Below are 23,497 nucleotides of genomic sequence, written 5' to 3' on the forward strand. Positions count from 1 at the left end.
AGGAATTGGCCATTCGACCCGATGAGCCTGTTACACCTTTCATTATGATCAGGGTTGATCATCCAAAATCTGAAATGCAATTGCGGAGGCTTGGGGACCGCTTTGCAGAACACCTCCGCTCAGTTCGCAACAAACAACTGCACCTCCCAGTCGCAAACCATTTCCACTCCCCCTCCCATTCTCTAGATGACATGTCCATCATGGGCCTCCTGCACTGCCACAATGATGCCACCCGAAGGTTGCAGGAACAGCAACTCATATTCCGCCTGGGAACCCTGCAGCCATATGGTATCAATGTGGACTTCACCAGTTTCAAAATCTCCCCTTCCCCTACTGCATCCCTAAACCAGCCCAGTTCATCCCCTCCCCCCACTGCACCACACAACCAGCACAGCTCTTCCCCCCTACCCACTGCATCCCAAAACCAGTCCAACCTGTCTCTGCCTCCCTAACCGGCTCTTCCTCTCACCCATCCCTTCCTCCCACCCCAAGCCGCACCCCCAGCTACCTACTAACCTCATCCCACCTCCTTGACCTGTCCGTCTTCCCTGGACTGACCTATCCCCTCCCTATCTCCCCACCTACACCCTCTCCACCTATCTTCTTTACTCTCCATCTTCGGTCCGCCTCCCCCTCTCTCCCTATTTATTCCAGTTCCCTCCCCCCATCCCCCTCTCTGATGAAGGGTCTAGGCCCGAAACGTCAGCTTTTGTGCTCCTGAGATGCTGCTTGGCCTGCTGTGTTCATCCAGCCTCACATTTTATTATCTTGGAGTCTCCAGCATCTGCAGTTCCCATTATCTCTGCAATTGCAGATAGCCTGTTACTGCTTTTCTCCAACTTCCTTCAATCTCTTGAACCCCAATCACAATATCTGACTCATTCTTGAAATCATTGACCTCGACCACATTCTGAGTTAGCAAATTCCATAGGTTCATCACTCTCTGGATGAAGAAATTTCTCCTCATCCCAGTCCTAAATGATTTATCTTGTACCTTTAGACTGTGATCTCTGGTTCTGGACCTCCCCACCATTTAGAACATCCTTCCTGCACCACCCTGTCTAGTCCGGACGGAATTTTCTATGTCTCTTTAAGATCTGCCCCCAACACACACACACACACACGCATTCTCATGAACTGCAATGAATAAATTCTAATCAATTCAACATCTCCTCATATGGCAGTCCTGCCATCCTTATCACTCTGGTCAACCTTTGCTGCACTCCTTCCATAACAAGGACACCATTTTGCAGGTGAAGAGACTAAAATTGCACACATCATTCCAAGTGTGGTCTCAACAAAGCTCTGCACCAGGTTGGAGAGGCCAAAGACTGAAAAGATAAATTACAGTGAGTGCATTCAATATCACATAGGGTTTCAAAGAAAAAAGGACAGGAAACAAAAACTGAATCAAAACGACAGAGAGAACGTAAAATGACATTTTTAAAATCTCCAACAGGAATTAAAATTTGAAGGAATGAGACTACACACTTGATTTTAGTGGCAAAGACGTTGTTTGTCAGTCATTAATGTTCACTACATCATGGAAAGTGTACTTAAACCGGAATAAATAGGACTTATCTCTTCATTCCAGTCTTAGTCCAAATCCACTTCAAAATTATAACCTTTCACATCATTTACAGCAGTTCAATTGCAAGGCTGACAGTGAGATGGGACCTTCATAAAGCTCAAGGCAGAGCGGCACAAATCAGACAGCAACATTTGGGCTTAGATGTTAAACCATGTGTTTGCCCTGCACTTGTCACTGCAGTAACATTGGCTCTTGTATCAATATCCGTTAATCGAATGATAAAATGTTGAATCATTGCTTATCCTATAGATAGGAAACAGGAAACGGTAACCTCCCCAAACATGTCAGAGCTATCTCACGAGCCAAAGGTCAAATGCCACTGCTTGCACCTTAAAATAAACGCAACATCTTCAAACAAAGTGTTCAGACAACTCCAGTAGATTTGGCTTACAAAAAGTACTCGGTGAAAGGATCATCAGGAAAGGATCTGGGAAACAATCATAAACTGAAGGTAATCCCATTAAGTGTTCACTTTCAATTCTATTTAATAAAATGTTAGAAGTTTTCTGTTCATGGAATGGTAATGTTCGCCACAGACTATGGCAAAGAGAGAGAAAGAGTGCAAATACATAATGGTACAGATGGCAGTAGCTAGCTGTGGACAAGTGAATGGGGATTAAAGTTATGTTTAATGAAGTGTAACATACAAGGGGAACATTGAGAACTGCACTAAATATGCTGTAAAAACAATGGTCTGTCAGCTCCTAAAAGGGAAGTTCAGAGTCTGTTGGTACGTAGAGTGTGTCAGAATTCTTGACGCAATCAGCTAAATATTTTGGGTCAGATAAGTAAATAATTCTATAATTCCGAGCTTACAATAAATAAGGTCTTTGAATAGTCAGAAACACATTTCACTGTAGCATCGATTAGGATAAGCATTAACATGAATAAGTATCAATATCTGATAATCAAACTGTCAGTTCACTGAAGCTACGGAGAAAATAAAGTGTTGCATTTTCACTAACAGGCAAAGCATGGCACAACATGAATCTGGATAAAGAATGAAGCAGACATGTAGGCTCTCATTCAATGTTGTTTTCGAATCATAATTGCACCCTTCATTCTTTGAGCTCTCGTTGTCACTTTGTCCCTCTTACAAGGATCTCAGACTCTTCTGCTAGAAGTATTGGGTAACTAAGGCACAATCCCCAGCCCACACAGAGTTATTGGTTCTTATGTGATGCAATGTTACAGCAACTTTTAAGGGACTTTAGGAGAATGGTGGGGGACGGGAGGAAAAAGAGAGCGAGCGGACAAGATACAGCTTCGGAGAAGTAGGCAAGGAACTAGATAACATACTGCGAGTAACAACAGGGGAAAGAAAAACCATTGGAAAATGCAGTACAGTCTGTGACCAATGCTGGCTCCAATGTTCTCCCTAAGCAAGCCCAAAGATGCAAAAGTGTACACAACACCATGCACAAACATTTAACAGTTTCAGCACACATACTTAAGCAGAAACCCTCTCTCCAAAATACATAAATTGTTGGCAGGCTAGGTGGATTGGTCATGCTAAATTGCCCGTAGTGTTCAGGGGTGTGTGGGTTATAGGGGGATGGGTCTGGGTGGGATGCTTCAAGGAGCAGTGTGGACTTGTTGGGCCGAAGGGCCTGTTTCCACACTGTAGGGAATCTAATCTAATCTAATCTAACCACTGTAACACGAGTGAAGATAAACAAAAAAGCTGCCTTCAGATACGAGTGAAGAAAGAAAACTCAGCTGTAGAGCATTTTCGAACATAGATTCACAGTCATCTTTTCCCCCCTCAAATTACACAGCTACTGTCATGCACCTCTGTGTTAGCATATTGGCAATCATGTCCCACTATCCCCAGTATTATTACAAAATGTAAAGATTTTACCAAAGTTATAAAATTCCCTAATTTACCCATCTTTTTAGGCCTAAAGGTGACCAGATTTCTCTACTTAACAAGAACTGGTTATTTTAATTCATTCATGGGATGAAGGCACCACTGACTAGGCCAGAATTTATTGCCCATTCCTAATTGTCCAGAAGGTAATTAATTGTCAACCACGTTTCTGTGGGGCTGCAGTCAAATGTAGGCCAGGTCAGGCCAGGATGGCTGCTTCGGTCTCTGAAGGATAATAGTGAACCAGATTTTTTTTGTTACTATTGACAATGTTCAGCAGGGTCATCATTAAACTCATAATTCCAAATTGTTTTAATTGAATTTATCTATCTGCTGTGGCAGGATTTGAATCCAGCTCCTCCAAACATGGTCTGGATCTGTGCATTAACAGTCCGGTGATAATACCACTAGGCCACTGCCTCCCGTATATTATATTATTACAAATAGATTCTCACCACAGTTTAAAAACTGATAACTTTGGGAAGGGTGCAGAGGAGATTTACTAGGATGTTGCCTGGTATGGAGGGAAGGTCTTACGAGGAAAGGCTGAGGGACTTGAGGCTGTTTTCATTAGCGAGAAGAAGGTTGAGAGGTGACTTAATTGAAACATATAAAATAATCAGAGGGTTAGATAGGGTGGATAGGGAGAGCCTTTTTCCTAGGATGGTGACGGTGAGCACGAGGGGGCATAGCTTTAAATTGAGGGGTGAAAGATATAGGACAGATGTCAGAGGTGGTTTCTTTTCTCAGAGAGTAGTAAGGGAATGGAACGCTTTTCCTGCAACGGTAGTAGATTCGCCAACTTTAGGTACATTTAAGTCGTCGTTGGATAAGCATATGGACGTACATGGAATAGTGTAGGTTAGATGGGCTTCAGATCGGTATGACAGATCGGCACAACATCGAGGGCCAAAGGGCCTGTACTGTGCTGTTATGTTCTATGTTAACCGAAAATAAGGAGGTTAGTGTTTTAACTAGCAGAACTCCTTACGAAACAACACACACACACACACACACACACACACACACACACACACACCCCGAAATGATGTCTTGGTGTTATGCTGGTGGGAAAAACTAAGAAGGTAATTCAATAGCCCAGCGCCCATTGTTTGCTGAGGTGATCATTTTTAGCTTGCCAATACTTCCACACACATGTATGGACAGAGGCAAAATAAAAATGGGGTGTTATGGGCGGAGAGAAAACCAGGAAGTCATTTCAATGGTCCCCATCCACAGGGTTTGCCCTCTGTAATATCAGTGCTCATTAGGCTTACAAAGTCTAATTACACATTGAGGTCATTGTGACCACTGCACAACCTTCATCGCCCACACCATAAATTATCTGGTTTGTTCTACGCTCCTGTGTTGGTGCCAATGTTCCACCTCAGCTACGCAGTCTGAGGGTGTGCACGTGCCAATCGGCTTGCAACGTATCGAGTTCTTGTGTTGGAAGTCAAGTACCTTAAAATATTCTGATCCCAACCACAGGCAGCCTTCAGCCATGTCTCCACAATGGTAACTGAATCATACCTCATTGTTTCAAAGTTATTGTGAAATGTTAACAATGTGGGACTCACTTTGAATAGAATGGCCAAGGTGAATATTTCAGATATCCTTGGGAGGAGGCTACACAGGTATTTCAGGGAGAAGTGTTACAATAGTAAATTTAGAAGAGAAAACATGGGAAGAAGTTAAGCACTATCACCAGCATAAACACATGGTCAAATATCCTGTTTCGGTGATAATGGGAACTGCAGATGCTGGAGAATCCAAGATAACAAAGTGTGGAGCTGGATGAACGCAGCAGGCCAAGCATCTCAGGAGCACAAAAGCTGACGTTTCGGGCCTAGTCCCTTCAGAGGGGGATGGGGTGAGGGTTCTCGAATAAATAAGGAAAGAGGGGGAGACGGACCGAAGATGGAGAGCAAAGAAGATAGGTGGAGAGGAGAGTATAGGTGGGGTGGTAGGGAGGGGATAGGTCAGTCCGGGGAAGATGGACAGGTCAAGGAGGTGGGATGAGGTTAGTAGGTAGGAAATGGAGGTGCGGCTTGGCGACCACTTTGCAGAACACCTCCGCTCCATTCGCAATAAACAACTGCACCTCCCAGTCGCGAACCATTTCAACTCCCCCTCCCATTCCTCAGACGACATGTCCATCATGGGCCTCCTGCAGTGCCACAATGATGCCACGCGAAGGTTGCAGGAACAGCAACTCATATTCCGCTTGGGAACCCTGCAGCCCAATTGTATCAATGTAGACTTCACCAGCTTCAAAATCTCCCCTTCCCCTACTGCATCCCAAAACCAGCCCAGCTCGTCCCCTCCCCCCCACTGCACCACACAACCAGCCCAGCTCTTCCCCTCCCCCCACTGCATCCCAAAACCAGTCCCGCCTGTCTCTGCCTCCCTAACCTGTTCTTCCTCTTACCCATACCTTCCTCCCACACCAAGCCGCACCTCCATTTCTTACCTACTAACTTTATCCCACCTCCTTGACCTGTCCATCTTCCCTGGACTGACCTATTCCCTCCCTACCTCCCCACCTATACTCTCCTCTCCACCTTCGGTCCGCCTCCCCCTCTCTCCCTATTTATTCCAGAACCCTCTCCCCATCCCCCTCCTGGATGAAGGGTCTAGGCCCGAAACATCAGCTTTTGAGCTCCTGAGATGCTGCTTGGCCTGCTGCGTTCATCCAGCATCACACTTTATTATCCTGTTTCTGTGCTGTGTATCCTATGTAATCCCACTTGACAAAAGTATTAACCTACTGTTTTCTCCTTGAAAAACACAGAAATGAACAAGAGTACAGATGTCCATAATGGCACCAACTGCAAAGACTTGCAGAACCCAACAGTGGCAAGGGAGGTCCTTCCAGTTTTGTATTTCTTTGTTTTTGTTGGAGGGTTACTGCTGAATGCACTGGCTGCCTGGATCTTCTGTCATATTCCAAGTCACTCCAGCTTTGTTGTTTATCTCAAGAACATTGTCACCACCGATCTGATAATGGTCATGACAGTTCCTTTCAAAATCCTCTCTGACTCGCACCTTGGGCCCTGGCAGTTGCAGGCTATTGTGTGTCGTTACACTCTGGTCATCTTCTACAACAGCATGTACCTGAGCATCATCTTCCTCGGCCTCATCAGTTTCGACAGGTACCTGAAGATAGTGCGGCCCATGAGAAATCTGACCGTGCAGAAGGTCACATTCGCCAAGTTTGTCAGTGTGGGTTGCTGGCTCTTTATGATAGCCTTTGCACTGCCAAACGTCCTTCTGACAAACAAAACCCCCACAAAGGATACTGCCACACAGTGTTACAGATTGAAAAGCGAGCTAGGTAAAGCCTGGCATCATTTCATCATTTTAAAATGCCACGTTATTTTCTGGATCACCTTTGTGCTCCTCATTATCTGCTATTCAGCCATCTTAAAGAAACTATACTGGTCCGATCGGAACCTGCAAAAGGAGTCCAACTATGTGAAAAAGAGAGCAAATCGTAACATATTCAGCATCATGGTGGTCTTCGTAGTCTGCTTTGTGCCTTATCAAATTATCAGGCTGCCTTATGATCAGGGTCGAAAGAACAAAATAAATTGTACAACATTCAGTGGGCTGCATTATGCAAAGGAGGCATCACAGCTGCTGTGTGCATTTAACGTTTGTCTCGATCCAGTCATCTACTTCCTGCTATGCAAGTCATTCTTGAAGGTACTGCTTAGAAAGAACAGAAAGAAGCCTCAGAATGATTTTATCCAATGTGAGAAGCAGAATTCTACCAACTATTAAACTACTCATTTGATCACCCAGTCCCAACAAAACCCAATTCCTGAGCTGTCAAACACAATGACAAACCCATTCACTTCTTCAAGGAAGCGTTTTATGGCCGGGTACCTTACAAATGCAACCATGAGCTTTCCAGGATGTGAGTTTGCTCGCTGAGCTGGAAGGTTAGTTTTCAGACGTTTCATCACCATTCTAGGTAACATCGTCAGTGAGCCTCCGACGAAGCCTCCTTCGTCAGAGGCTCACCGATGATGTTACCTAGAATGGTGACGAAACGTCTGAAAACTAACCTTCCAGCTCAGCGAGCAAACTCACATCCAGAACCTCAACCTGAGCTACAAATCTTCTCAAAACTCACTATGAGCTTTCCAAGTTGAAAAATGAAACAATCTCTGATGCAGAAGGATCATACATCTCTCAGAAATTTTCTAGCTCCCAACCCAAAAGTGTGCCAGTACCTCACCTTCACAAAACCCAAATCATTTATTCTCTCACTCTTAGAGCTGAAAGTATATGAAGACACAATTAAATGGTTTACAACCTCGTTCAAAAAGCGCATACATTCTTCAAATGGGCTAAGTTACCAGTTTCTGGCCGTCACACGGTGCTACATACAACTGCTTCACCTAGAGGCCTTTTAAAATGGAAGGAGAGTGCAGTGATCATTCACCTGCTAAGCATCAGCTTTTAATCTGCTCACAGCATTTCAGTCTGAGTCAGTGGTTGTCTGTTCAAGTCCCATTTCAGAGGTTTGTGCACGTGAACAAAGCAGTCCTGACGGACTGTTCCACTATTGGGAGGTACCATCTTTCAGGGACTCAGCTAAAGATTGCTAGACGAAAGGAAAAACAAAGGTATCTCTGAGCAAACTGCTCTTTCAGAGACTGTTACAGACAAAATAAAAACCGACAGAACGGTGGATGCTGTGAATCAGGAACTAAAACAGAGCTGCTGGAAAAGCTCAGCAGGTCTGGCAGCATCTGTGAAAGAAAAAGTAACTCTGAGGAAGGATCACCGGACCCAAAGCATTAACTCTGTTTTTACCTTCACAGATGCTGCCAGACCTGCTGAGCTTTTCCAGTCACTTTGTTTTTGTTACAGACAAAATACCCTTTCTGTTCTGTAACCACTCTATTATTCTACATTTAGGCAAGACCTAAAGAGCATACAAATAATTCCATAATATTTTGGAAGAGGAGCATGGTATTTCTTCCCCTACCTTGCAAACATTTATCCCTCAAGTAAATTCACTGAAAATAAGTTAACTGGTTATTGATCACCTTGCTGATTGTGGGATCTTCTCTGTGCAAACTGGGGTTAGGTTTTCCCACAACGTAACAGCATCTGCAGTTTCAAAGTACACAGCGGGCTTTGAAATATCTTGAATTGCAAAAGCAACAGCTCAATAATCCCCCTTTCCTACATTGCATTCAGAAATTTGCATGTAACGTTTTCCCAGCAATCAATGGGTGGCACATACAAGGAGGAGGAGGAGGAGTGGAAAAAATGCATACTAATCTGGTGGCAGATAATAAAACTTAGCCAAGGCCACAGAATGATAATTACTACTTAAAATGAATGCGACAACAGAAAGATCCCACTGCCCAGGTAGGCAGATCATTGATAGGATCCCATTCATGGCACACAGTGCCCGTCAAGTTCATGCCATTTATTGTGGAACTATTCATCTTCGCTGCTCCATCCCCATTGCTCTGCACGTTTATTTCCTTTAAATTCTAACCCAATTTCCTCATGATTAAATGAGGAATCACAGAACCTTTACAGTCCATTAGGAGGCCTTTGAACCTGTCACGACTGCACCCTTCTTCAGAACTGAAGGGTCACGGACCCGAAACGTTAACTCTGTTTTCTCCTCCGCAGATGCTGTCAGACCTGCTGAATTTTTCCAGCAGCTTTGTTTTTGTTCCTGTCATTAAAATGCGGTCAGGTCGGAGTCAATCACAAGCAGAATTCCAATGTTACTCAGAGAAGTCTTCCAAGTGTGTTTAGGCTATTGCTAATATACGTGAAAACATATTGTTTTGATCTTTGAATGTCTCTTAATTCTGTTAAAATAATTTGTATTAAACAAGTGCTGAAACACCCACTGTTTCATGTGAATAAATGATTATTTCAAACTTCAACTTTCATCAGGAATCGGAAATAGGAATAAGGAACAGGTTGGCTGCTTTACTCAAGTGCCTGTTAAGATTATTTTAAAAGTTTGACCCTTATTTTTAGACCTCAGCTCTCAATAAGGACACTCTCAGGAAATATTAGCGTGATTCGCTATGACAGGATTGGTGCATGTTTCAGTGTAACTTGCTAAGTACAAGAATCAGAAAATTCTGGATCTCAGTGAGAATTATCTGAGATTGATTCCTGTGGTGGGATTGCAGGCCCATCCACAGCTCACGAATGAAGAATTTAAAAAAAGCCGGTCACTGATAGCAGGTAGCAATTATGATATTTGCCCCACCTCACAATTTAAATCTCTAATAGCTTTCATCTTGTTCACAACCAACCTACGTATGATAAGCCTCACAGTGTCTTCACTCAGGATCTTTTATTGCCTGTATTGATTAAATTATCTTGTCTTGTTACGAGTCCCTTTTCTACTTACACAAAACTGGAAGACAATACAACCTTAACTGAAGCATTGTTACTTCCTTTATCTTTCTTGGGTGCTCCCGTTGCTGACCCAACAGCCGCGACTCAGTTAACAGTAATTTGGACGTACATGGAATAGTGTAGGTTAGATGGGCTTCAGATCGGTATGACAGGTCGGCACAACATCGAGGGCTGAAGGGCCTGTACTGTGCTGTAATGTTCTATGTTCTATGTTCACCCGAAATAAATGTTAGTGCATTGAGAGCTCAATTCAAAGGCCTGTGGAATCACAAAACCCAGGAGAAATACTGAAGGTATACTGTCTTTTAAAGTTACCACCTTCATGGGTGAGATGTTAAACCAAGATCCGCTCTGTCTTCTTGGCCTTTTTTTTGAACACAGGACTTTATTGACAACACCCCTGAGCCAATATTACTTTTTTTGAGATAGCACACAGAATTTGAGTATTGCTGAAAATAAGACTAAGACTTTCTCCAAGCTTCTGTCTTGCCCACATTGTGTACCTACACACTGCCTGTAACAACTGAACAAAATATGTATTTTCTCGTTTATTTCTCAGAGAAAGGCCTTGATCAATCAGACTCAGCCTGACTAAATTTAACCAAAACTTGGGAGTTAACTGCCAAGTCATCATCTAACTGCTACATTCTGCTAGAACACATCAGCCAAATCAGCGCACTGTAGCCAACCAGTTAGCACACTTCTTATAGGAGTAGAAACTTGTTATTCCCTTTTATTTTGGTAATCTTGCAAATTGTCCAGATGAGACACAAGAAAAACAGCATTCAAAAAAATCTCTTTTTACAGTAATTTATCTTTTAGTCAATATCACTAAAAACAGATTATCTGCCCATTTATACAATGTGGAAGATTACTGTGCATAAACTGACTGTTGCATTCCCTGCAATGTAACAGTGGCTATATCACAGAAGTATTTTATTGGCTGTTACAGAACATAGGGTGTGAAAGGCACTGTTACTCAGCCTCAGAGACAAATTTCAATGACTAGACTTAAAAATAGTATTAAGAAATCCATAAGTAATACTCCAATTCTTATGTTTTTCTTTAAGAGTAACATCCCCAAGAATTAATTAGCACCCCACTGGAAATTCTACATCTGCAAAGCATCTTGACACCATGCTTTTTCAACCTCAATGGGAATTGAATTTAAGAGCTGCAAGATTATGCTGCAGCGCAATAAAACTCTGGTTAGACCAGACTTGGAGTATTGTGTTCAGTTCTGGTCACCTCATTATAGGAAGGATGAGAAAGCTCAAGAAAGATTGCAAAGGAGATTTACCAGGATGCTGCCTAGACTGGAAGGCATGTCTTATGAGGAAAGATTGAGGGAGCTGGAGCTTTTTTCATTGGAGTGAAGGATGAGAGGTAATTTGATAGAGATGTACAAGATGATGAAGCATAGATAGAGTAGATAGTCAGAGACCTTTTCTCAGGGTGGAAATGACTACTACAGGGGGCTTAGTTTTAAGGTGACTGAAGGAAGGCATAGGGGACGTGTCAGAGGTAGTTTCTTTACATAGAGTGTGGTGGGTGCGTGGAATGTGCTGCCAGGAGTCGTAGTAGAGTCAGATACATTAGGTACATTGAAGCAACTCTTGGACAAGCACATGGATGATAGTAAAATGTAGGGTACGCAGGGTAGTTTGATCTGAAAGTAGTGTTATAGGTTGGCACATCGTAGGCCAAAGGACCTGTGCTATGCTGTGCTGTAATGTTCAATGTTCTTTAATCCAAAGAAAGCATTGGCCAATGAGTAAGGACTACAATATTACCGTGGGCACTGAGCACTAAAGGAGTAGCCCTTCAACTTAGAAACCAGATTGGCCACATGTTAAGTAAGTAAATGCTGGTCCTTCAGAGAGAGAATCAAGGGGATTAGTATCAGAGGATAAGGAGATGGCACATGAATTGACAATTGTATCAGTATTTTGTATCAGTTTTCACTAGAGAGCATACAAGTAGCATTCTGCTCCAAATTTATGAATTGAAAGGGAAGGAGTTACAATTATTAGGAAAGTAGTACTGAGGAAACTGTTGGAACTGCAAGTTGACAAGTTTCCACGTTCTGACTCATGACGAGAAGCTTGTCACACAGGGTATTAAAAGAATTAGCACGTGAAATAGATGATGCTTTGGTGTTACATTTCAAAAATTCTCATGATTCAGGGAGGATTCCTTTCATTTAGAAAATAGCTAATGTAACTCCTTTATTCAAGAATGGAGGGAGGGAGAAAGCAGGAAGTCAAAGATCAAATAGCCTAATTTTTATCACAGGGAAAACGTTAGATGCTACTAAAGTTGACATAGCAGGTCACATGGCCATGTTCAAGGTAATAAGATAGAATCAACCTAGTTTTGTCAAAGGAAAATTAAGTTTAATTAATTTATTTTGAGTTCTTTGAAGCAGTAACTTGTGATGTAGATAAGAGAGAGCCAGTAAACATATCATATTTAGATTTCCGTCAGATATTTGATAAGGAGCTACATCAAAGGTTATTGTGGAAAATAAAAGCTCATGCTGTAGGAGGATAACAGATTAGAGTGGATAGATGATTGGTTGGTTAGCAGAAGCAGACAATAGGAATAAATGGGAACTAAAACAGAAGGTGCTGGAAAAGTTCAGCAGGTCTGACAGCACCTGTGAAGAGAAAACAAAAATCAGAGTTAACATTTCGAGTCTGGTGACCCTTCCTCAGGGTCTTCGGGTCTTTGTCAGGCTGGCAGAATATCATGAGGTGTTGTGCACAGGAGTCAGTGGGGCCTCAACTCTATACTATTTATACAAATGATGTCAATCAAGCTATAGAAGGTAGCTAATTTTGCTGAGGACACAAAGCTAACTAGAAAAATATGCTGTGAAGACCTAAGAATCACCCCTCAAAAGAGTCACATATGGGTTAAGTGAGGGAGCTTGTATAAAGCTTCAGCAAGTAATCAGGAAAGCTAATAGACTGTTGTTTTATTGAGAGGGGAACTGAATGGAAGACTTGAGAGATTATCCTTCAGTTTATACAGCGCATTGGTCAGATTGCATCTAGAGGACTGTGTACAGTATTAGTCATTGTACTTATGGAAGGATGATAACAAGGTGTGAAGCTGGATGAACACAACAGGCCAAACAGCATCTTAGGAGCACAAAAGCTGACGTTTCGGGCCTAGACTTCTTCATCTCTTATGGAAGGACGGTCTGCATTGCAAGTCGTTCAGAGAAGTTTTACTAGACTAATATCTGGAACGAGCAGACTGCCTTGTAAGGAAAGATTAGACAGTTTAGGACCGGATCTCCTGGAGTTTAAAAGAGTCTGAGGTGGATTACTTGAAACATAGTAGATCCTGTGAGCACTGGACTGGATTGATGTGGAAAGAATGTTTCCTCTCATGGGATAATCTAGAGCTCAGAGTTATAGTTCAGAAAGGAGGTGTTTCTCATTAAATCAATTTCCTCTCAGAGGTTTGAGAATCTTTGCAATGCCCTTCCTCAAAAGGCATTTTTAAGACAGAGATAGATAGATTTTTGATTACCAAAGCAATGAAAGATTATCAGGGATGCGTTGGGATGTTGAACTGAGGTTAGAATCATATCAGCCACAATCGTACCGAATTTGGTGGGGGGAATGGGCGGGTGGCAAGCTTGAGGGGTAATTGCCTATTCTTGTTCCTGGTTACAGAGTCATATGGTCATACAGCACAAAACAAACCCTTTGGGCAACCAGTCCATGCTGACCATTATTCACAACTAAACTAGTTCCACCTGCCTGCACTTGGCCCACATCCATCCAAACAGCTCTTATTAATGTATTTATTCTGTACCTGCATCCAAAACTTCTTTTGGTAGTTCATTTCACATACAAACCACCCTCTGTGTAAAAAAAATTTGCTGCTCATGTCTTTTATAAATCTTTCTTCTCTCATCTTAAAATATGCCCCTTAGTGTTAAAATCCCCAACCTTAGGGAAAAGGCACCTGCCATTCACCCTATCCACATCCCTCAGGATTTTATAAATCTCTATCACGGTCAACTCTCAACTACCTACACTCCAGTGAAAAAAGTCCCAGCCAATACAGCCTCTCTCTATCACCTAAACCCTCTATTCCCAGTAATATCCTGGTAAATCTTTTCTGAACCCTCTCCAGCTTAATAGTATCCTTCTTATAACAGGGTGACCAGAACTGGACACAGTACTGCAGAAGAGGCCTAACCACTGTCCTGTACAACCTCAGCAAATGTCCCAACTCCTACACTCAATGCTGAGCAATAGAGGCAAGTGTGCTACATGTCTTCTTAACCACCCTGCCTACATGTGTTGCAAACTTCAAAGAATTATGTATCTGAACCCCTAGGTCTCTCTGTTCTACAGCACTATCCAAGGCTCTACCATTGACTACATATGCCCTGTCCTTGCTTGTTTTACCGCAATGAAACACCTCACATTTATCCAAATTAAACTCCATCTGCCACTGCTCAGCTCATTGACCCAAATGATCAAGATCTCTTTCTAATCTTAGATAACCTTCTTCAGTGTCCACTGTGCCACCAATCGCGGTGGCATCGACAAAAATACTACCATGCCTTCTATATTCACACCTAAATATTTCATATAAAATGACAAACAAAAGTCGAACCAGAACAGATCCTTGTGGAATACTGCTGGTAACAAGCCTCCAGTCCAAAAGAAAACCATCAGCATCACTCTACCTCCTCCCAATTTGTATCCAATTGGCAAGGTCACCCTGAGTCACATATGATCTAACTTTACTAATTAGTCTACCATGCAGAACCTTGTTAAAGGCTTTACTGAAGTTGAAGCAAACAATGTCTACCACTCCACCCTCAAATTCTTGGTTACTTCCTCAAAAAATTCAATCAAGTGTGTGTGCAACATGATTTCCCCTGGCAAAAACCATGCTAGCAATCCCTAAGCATTCCTTGCCTCTCTGAGTGCACATACATCCTAACTTTCAGAATCACCTCCAACAATGTAACACCACCGAAGTTGGACTCAAGTCTACAGTTCCCGGGTTTCTCCTTACGTCCCCTCCTAAACAAAGTATCTGTGGTTGTTTAGAAATGACCCTGTTTAAGATTTTAAATGGAAGAGCTGCAAAGTCAAAACTTTTTGTCTTGCACTCTTCAGAAGCACAGGATGAGAAAATTCAACTTCATGTAACTAATGGCCAAGTTCTACACTGCCAAGAATTATAATACAGGAAGTTGTAACTTCCTGAAAAGGTGTGACAGCAGTCGAACAAGCAGTCCTGTTTGATAGACATCTGTCTCCCACCATCAGTTTATGCATTTCAGTTATTCCACATAGCAGCAAACTTGTGCAATGGGTTCAAATTGTGCAACTACACTTCTTCCTTTTACTTAAACTTCGGCTTCAGTCGCATTGGATTCAGTGTCAGAATCACACGTTGACAGTATTGTCCAAAGGATTAACATCATTGGATTCAGTGCTAGAATCGCACGTTGACAACTTTGTCAAAGGATTAAAATCTAGACAGGGTGGAAACATCAAAGCCTTAAGTGATTCAAAGTAAGTCCATATTTACAACTTTTTTTTTCCTGAAATTAATAAAATGAGTGGCTATTTTGTATCATTAGTGAAAGATCAAAGTTGGTTGTAAGGGAAGTAAATAAGTATATGTCTATAACATGCTGAAATGAGAGAGATTGGTCAACACTTGAAAGTGAAAGAAATCAAGTAATAACTAACATTTAGAGGGAAATGTTTCATCACAACTCCCGACAATGTAGTTAAACAAAAGTTGAAGAACTAAGTGGCAGTGACTAGGTGTTTCATGTTCTGAGGCTCAAAAGAATAACTAAAACATTACTCTCTAAAAGTGATCTAAATTTAGTGCTCAAAAAGCAAGCAGCAAGCTTTTACATTAAGAAGTAATCAATTAAATATAAACATACATTTAAAGAAAGTTATTCTATTCATTGTACTGCAATCTCAGTCTAGAAATACTGAAAGTACAGTATAAGAGTTCAAAGATGTACACTTTAAGCAGATTTGCCATGGCCAAATTGCACATCGTGTGCAGGGATATGCAGGTGAGGTAGCTTAGCATGGGAAATGCAGGGTTACAGGGGACAGAGTGTAGGGGTCTTGGTCTGAGCGAGATGTTCTTTGGAGGACTGGTGGCTGAATGGCCGGCTTCCAGACTGCAGGGATTCTACAATTCCATGATGTTATAACAGCAGAAGTCAGATACAAGTTACACTGATGTAGGCAGGAAACTTGTAACGTAATAAAGGACGGTTCTGGGTTTTTCAATAGTTTATTCTATTTTGATGTTTGAAGTAGGAATTGGACGCAGTCACTTTAAAGGGCATTTTACAATATCTTTAGAAAGAAACAGAAGGTAAAAATTCAATGTGCAGGCTGTGTAAAGATCTGAGCTGCAGGTTCCATTATAAGCCACGTGTTTCCAAACTAGAAGAACAGAAATCAAGGGATTAGGGGTTGAACGGGGCACAGGTTTCCCACTTGCCAGACAAGCATGGGGCATGAGATTCTGCAAGGAATGAACAGGATGAACGTGCAGAAAAGTGACAGAGAAACTAAGTAGAACAACGGTGCAGGAAATCAGAATACCATTGAAAGCACAACTGGTGTTCCACTGGGCTTCTCTGAATTATCAGCCACGGGCAGTTTTGCAGTTTCAGTGCCTCCATGCCTTTTCAATATTAAAGTGGCCACACGCTTTCCTGTTCACCAGTCCACTGCAATATTTTTAAAATACTTTCCCCTTTCATTTATATTTAAGAAATATTTTGTCTTTGGCATTTCAGCAAACAAACACAATTGGAAGAATTTTGTATCAACAGATTGTGTTTTAAGGAGTTTAATGGTTTCTTTGGTGCAAGATCTTCACATGAGGTTTCACATATGGTTAACAGTTTTTTAAAAATTCTTTACAGTAACCTTGACGAATCGAAATTAGCCAATTTGCACCAATGTTGAGAAGGTCAGATGTCTTGCGACACCAGGCTATAGTCCAACAGGTTTACATGAAATCATGAAGCGTTCAAAAAGCTTGCAATTTCGAAGAAACCTGGTGGGCTATAAACTGGCATGGTGTGATATGTGACGTTGTCCACCCCAGTCCAACAGCCACACCTCCACATCAATGCTGAGAAGGCGGTGCCCTCTGTAGGACTGTAGTTTAGCAGCACTGAAACACACCTGTGGTTTGCTGTTACTTTAGATTTACACCATTCGGGTTTCTGAGCCAACATTCCCTTCTTGTTCGGTATGGTAGATAGGCAGGTGCATTACAAGGCTGTGGTCCACGGTGTGTGGGTGCACGTGCGCACCCCGTCAACCATGGAGCAAGGTAGACATTTCACAGGCACCTCGTTCAGAATTTGGCATCATTGGAACAGATGTGACAGAGATGGAGAAACTGGGAGAATGGAACCGAGTCTTTACAGGAAGCACGGTGAGAGGAGGTGCAGTCATGGTAACTGTGGAATTGGCCTGTTTGTAGTGGGTTTTGGTGGCCAGCCTATCCACAGAAATGGCGTGGAAGGAAAAGGAGGAGGAGTCAGAGATGGGCCTGATGAAGGCGAGAGCAGGGTAGAAATTGGAAAGAAAATTTATAAGAGGCAAGCTTTACACCACTCACATAGCACCAATATTTAAATGTGATGTAATGGTAATCTTGGAATTGGCCAGGCGAAGCAGCAAATTTCTCCTTTTCCAAGAGCTGATACCAATTGAATTTCCTAAAAATTTGGCATATCTATACAATAAGACAAAAATGAAAAAAAATCAAAGAACTACAAATGCTGGGAAGCTGAACAAAACTGGGAGCATCTGTGGAGAGAAAACAATGTTGTGTATGTGGTCTGGCTGCAAAAACTGCCTACCTTCCAGGCTGCTACTTTCACAAGACACACAAAAATATTCGTTTTGGCTTTCTTTTGCACTCCCCGTAATTTTTGACGCGCCTAACTGCCTTGCAAATTTGCCAGCTGCTCAGAAATATCATCATAGAATGCCTACAGTGTAGAAACAGGCCATTCAGCTCAATGCGTCCACACTGGCCCTCCAAAAAGAGCATCCCACCCAGACCCACACCATCCTTGCAGCTCCCATGGCTAACCCACCTAGCCCGCATATCTCTGAACACTACTGTCCATTTAACGTAGCCAATCCACCTAACACACATGTATCTTTTGACTTTGGGAGGGAACCAGAGCACCTGGGAGGAAACCCACGCAGACATGGGGAGTGTGTGCAAACTCCAAACAGACAACTGCCTGAGGGTGGAATCAAAGCCGGGTCCCCGGCACTATAAGGCAGCAGTGCTAACCACTGAGCCACCGTGCTGGAAACCAAATATCTGGAAACTTTTCATGAAATGTACAGCACTGTAACAATTAGATCAAAAATGAGATCAAAAACAGTCAAGAAAAATATTATTTCATTCATTCAGGGTCATGGGCTTACCTAGCTCAGACTCTATTTGTTGCCCATCCCCAGCTGCCCAGGAGAAGGTGTTGCAGTTCATATGCCATAAGTAGTACCTTAGGCTGTGAGGGACTGCCTTCACAAAAGGAAGTGATTGTGGGTTTGGAAAGTGCTGTCAAAGAAGCCTCAGTGAATTTCTGCAGTGCATATTGTAGATGATACACACTGTCGATACTAAGCATTGTTGAAGAACAGAATGAATGTTTGAGAATGCTTAATGCTAATCGAGCAAACTGTAGTGTCCTGGGTGGTGTCAAGCTTCTTGAATGTTGTTGTTGCTGGAGCTACATTCATCCAGGCAAGTGGAGAGTATTTAGTCACGTTCCTGGATTGTGCCTTAGAGATAATGGACAGGTTATGGGGGGGTCAGGAATGAGTTACTCGCTGCAGGATTTCAAGCCTCTGAGCTGCTCTTGTGGCCACAGTATTGATGTGGCTAGTCCACTTCATTTCCTGGTCAAAGGTAACCTCAAGGCATCGAGGGTGATGGATTCAGTGATGGCGCTGCCAGTGAATGTTAAATTGGATGATAATTAGATTCTTTCTTGTTGGAGATGGTCTTTACCTGGCATTTATGTGTCACAAATGTTAGTTGCCACTTGCTAATTTCTGGATATTGTCCAGGCCTGGACAGGGCTGAGCTAAGGTGGAGGAGGATGGTGGAGGCAAGGCTGGGATAGCTACCTTCCCAAAACAGTTCCCTTTATCAATCCGCGTTTCATTGAATGGTTAGGAACCAGGCCCTGCATATTAATCTACAGTTCATTACCAGGAAACATCTCATTCAAGGCTTTGCAAAAATATTTAATAGAAAAACCTTGTTGAAATAGACCCCATCTACATACTACTACGGTACAAAACCAGAAACAAGATTGCCCATCATGACAGACCGGACCATATAAATTCAAAGCAGGAGAGAACAACAGCACTTCAACAGAGGCTAGACAGCACTATGTCACCTAGAAAGGGATCAAAACATTTACATGAAAACCAGAGATAACAAAGTGTGAAGCTGGATGAACACAGCAGGCCAAGCAGCACCTCAGGAGCACAAAAGCTGAAGTTTCGGGCCTAGGCCCTTCATCAGAACCAGTCAGCTCAGCAAACCAACCAATAACTCCCACCGCAGCCTGAGTTTCAAATCTTTGTTAAAACAATAAACAATAGTACGCAATTTTATTTTTGGGTGTTGGAAGGGATCGAATGGGATTTATTTCACAAGATAGCAAGAGACATGGACAAAATACTGCAATTGCTTCTGAGTTCAGAATGCAGGGAGGGCAACACGGAGAAAGTGGATTAAGATGAACACAAGTTACACTGACCTTTTAGGGCAAATGGAGTAACTAATCTTATTATGTATGTTTGAAATACCAGATATAAAGGGAAATGTAAAAATCTTGAAGTGAACAGTAATGCATGTTATTTTTCAGGAAAAGAAACGAAGATGACCATAAGCAGTAATTCGTCTAACACTACCAACTGCAAAGACTTGCGGAACCCAACAGTGGCAAGGGAGGTCCTTCCAGTTTTGTATTTCTTTGTTTTTGTTGGAGGGTTACTGCTGAATGCACTGGCTGCCTGGATCTTCTGTCATATTCCAAGTCACTCCAGCTTTGTTGTTTATCTCAAGAACATTGTCACCACCGATCTGATAATGGTCATGACAGTTCCTTTCAAAATCCTCTCTGACTCGCACCTTGGGCCCTGGCAGTTGCAGGCTATTGTGTGTCGTTACACTCTGGTCATCTTCTACAACAGCATGTACCTGAGCATCATCTTCCTCGGCCTCATCAGTTTCGACAGGTACCTGAAGATAGTGCGGCCCATGAGAAATCTGACCGTGCAGAAGGTCACATTCGCCAAGTTTGTCAGTGTGGGTTGCTGGCTCTTTATGATAGCCTTTGCACTGCCAAACGTCCTTCTGACAAACAAAACCCCCACAAAGGATACTGCCACACAGTGTTACAGATTGAAAAGCGAGCTAGGTAAAGCCTGGCATCATTTCATCATTTTAAAATGCCAAGTTATTTTCTGGATCACCTTTGTGCTCCTCATTATCTGCTATTCAGCCATCTTAAAGAAACTATACTGGTCCGATCGGAACCTGCAAAAGGAGTCCAACTATGTGAAAAAGAGAGCAAATCGTAACATATTCAGCATCATGGTGGTCTTCATAGTCTGCTTTGTGCCTTATCAAATTATCAGGCTGCCTTATGATCAGGGTCGAAAGAACAAAATAAACTGTACAACATTCAACATACTGTATTATGCAAAGGAGGCATCACAGCTGCTGTGTGCATTTAACATTTGCCTTGATCCAATCATCTATTTCCTACTGTGCAAATTATTTACTAAACTTTTATTTAAAAAGATGCGACTACAACAAGATCTCGAAATAGAAATGTCTTAAGTGAGACAGGAGCATTCACTGCCAAAACTATGTGTGCCCAAACAAGGCCACTCTAACAGACTAAATCATCTCCAAGTTACAGTTGCCTCCTTTCGTCAAAACAGCAGATCCTGCAACAAACGTTAAGTCACACCCTCGACTGTTCTATACTGGAGAGACAACAAATGCAGGTCCATCATAGCTTACTCTGCAACTGGTCACATAAAACAAACATCACAGCAATGTTAAAGAAGCTAGAAAGTTTGGGAAATTTGTGACCCTCGGTGCATCTTTGAACTTGCTGGCCAGTTTGCACATTCATAACAGTGTAATCCATTCATGTTCTTGTAATATTTAACCTCACATGCTTGGTCATTAACCATTTCCCTAAATTGAAACACAAATGAGACACTGAGTACCTTTGTAATCTGCTCACAATCTGCTGGGAGATAAAAAGATAACGCTTACAGTCGGTACAAAGCATCTTCCAGCTATGAGATTGCACTATCTGAATTCTTTAAATATTATGAAGCTGTAGTAAGCTAACAAAGATGTTCACTGACATTCAAAGACCTGAAATTGCATCACTGATTCTTCCATTGTGCAATCATTAATTAAATTTATTCATCCAGACGCTAATGCTTCAGGTACTTACATTGAGCTGTCACAATCTACAAGCTATTCCTTTCTATCCTGCCTTTCAGATTAGATTGAAAAAATGGATCTGGGCAAATATTTGGACAGGCGCTCACCTCAGTATACAAATGATTCATTTCATAGATTGTACTTAATTGTTTCACTTTCTGTTGATGATTTTCTGCTGAATTAAATATTCCAACTTCCACTCCCTTGTGTGAACTCTGCATGTCTCAGTAAGGTTTCTGCAATCTGATTGCTTGGAGCATTGATGCTTCCACTCCTCCCACAGATCCCCTGAAGACAAAATATTTTGCTCGCTGATTGCTATACGGTGCTGTCAGACCTGCTGAGATTTTCCAGCAACTTTGCTTTTTGTTCCTGATACAGCATCTGCAGTTCTTTTGGGTTTTTTTTTGGGTTAGAAACAAGCACATCTTCAGCACAGAAAACTTTTTATTAACCGGCACCTGTGGGTCCAGGAAATGTGCCAAACGACCAAATATTCCGGATAATCAAGAGGTCTGCATAATCGATGTAAAAACATGAACTAATCGGAACATAATGCAGGGAGTATACACATTACTGTTGTACTTTATTTACAGCATAAATCACTTCAATAACAACACAACTTTGCATCAAATAAAACTTAACAGCAAAGGGCCTTCTCACTTGTGCTTTCAACTGATTACTCTGACATTGTGGTGAGTCATACTTAGGAGAGATCGACTCAAAATTGAATCAACTGTAGATATTTTGAGTGGCCATTCGATTGAACAACAAGTATATTTACTCTAAGGTTAATAAGTTCAAAAACAAACTGAAAATTCGACAGCATAAAACAGTAAATTTTGTGGTGTTTGGGGTATATAATTTTTGCCGGTTTATTGAGTGTGCCAGTTAAAACAAACCTGGTTGTATTCGGGGTATGGGGGGGTGGGGGCACAGCCTGGAAGTGTGCTGAAGGCAGGCTCAATTGAGACATTCGAGGGAGCATCGAATGATTATTTTTGATAGAAATAATGTGCTAACGCGTGGAGGAGAAGGCCACGAAACTGGCACTTGGTAATGATGCTCATTTGAAGACAATGGGACAAGATTCTGAATACAATCATACCACAAATGCCCAGAGGGTGGTGCTGTATTCACACACACAAGTACTAATAAGTTGCAACCTCGAAACAAAAGATAACAAGGTATGATAATAAAATGTGAGGCTGGATGAACACAGCAGGCCAAGCAGCATCTCAGGAGCACAAAAGCTGACGTTTCGGGCCTGGACCCTTCATCAGAGAGGGGGATGGGGGGAGGGAACTGGAATAAATAGGGAGAGAGGGGGAGGCGGACCGAAGATGGAGAGTAAAGAAGATAGGTGGAGAGGGTGTAGGTGGGGAGGTAGGGAGGGGATAGGTCAGTCCAGGGAAGACGGACAGGTCAAGGAGGTGGGATGAGGTTAGTAGGTAGCTGGGGGTGCGGCTTGGGGTGGGAGGAAGGGATGGGTGAGAGGAAGAACCGGTTAGGGAGGCGGAGACAGGTTGGATTGGTTTTGGGATGCAGTGGGTGGGGGGGAAGAGCTGGGCTGGTTGTGTGGTGCAGTGGGGGGAGGGGATGAACTGGGCTGGTTTAGGGATGCAGTGGGGGAAGGGGAGATTTTGAAACTGGTGAAGTCCACATTGATACCATATGGCTGCAGGGTTCCCAGGCGGAATATGAGTTGCTGTTCCTGCAACCTTCGGGTGGCATCATTGTGGCAGTGCAGGAGGCCCATGATGGACATGTCATCAAGAGAATGGGAGGGGGAGTGGAAATGGTTTGCGACTGGGAGGTGCAGTTGTTTGTTGCGAACTGAGCGGAGGTGTTCTGCAAAGCGGTCCCCAAGCCTCCATACAAGGTATGAAGCTGAATGAACACAGCAGGCCAAGCAGCATTGTGCTCCTAAGGTGCTGCTTGGCCTGCTGTGTTCACCCTCTCCACACTTTATTATCTCGGATTCTCCAGCATCTGCAGTTCCCATTATCTCAAACAAGAAGTAATGTTGCTGGCTGAGAAAGTTTCTGTGAATTGTCTGATATTTGACTGTTCAATTA

The 23,497-nt window shown here is 42.6% G+C and overlaps 3 protein-coding genes across 6 annotated transcripts in view; 2 read left to right on the forward strand and 1 right to left on the reverse strand.

Moving 5' to 3' along the window:
- LOC125457561 (mediator of RNA polymerase II transcription subunit 12-like protein) overlaps positions 1-23,497 on the reverse strand; it is a 568,603-nt gene that overhangs the window by 276,981 nt on the left and 268,125 nt on the right. The gene's annotated exons all lie outside the window — the stretch shown is intronic.
- LOC125457695 (P2Y purinoceptor 14) lies at positions 1,932-7,247 on the forward strand. Its single transcript, XM_048542262.2, has 2 exons — positions 1,932-2,042; positions 6,256-7,247. Exon 2 carries the CDS (start codon positions 6,258-6,260, stop codon positions 7,245-7,247), a length of 990 nt encoding a protein of 329 aa, XP_048398219.2. The 5' UTR covers positions 1,932-2,042; positions 6,256-6,257.
- On the forward strand, positions 15,216-21,604 carry LOC132210513 (P2Y purinoceptor 14-like). The gene is made up of 2 exons (XM_059650910.1): positions 15,216-15,433; positions 19,816-21,604. The coding sequence occupies exon 2, from the start codon at positions 19,830-19,832 to the stop codon at positions 20,793-20,795; it is 966 nt and encodes a 321-aa protein (XP_059506893.1). The 5' UTR covers positions 15,216-15,433; positions 19,816-19,829; the 3' UTR covers positions 20,796-21,604.

Source organism: Stegostoma tigrinum, chromosome 14, assembly GCF_030684315.1.
Source record: "Stegostoma tigrinum isolate sSteTig4 chromosome 14, sSteTig4.hap1, whole genome shotgun sequence".
NCBI classification, from domain to species: Eukaryota; Metazoa; Chordata; class Chondrichthyes; order Orectolobiformes; family Stegostomatidae; genus Stegostoma; species Stegostoma tigrinum.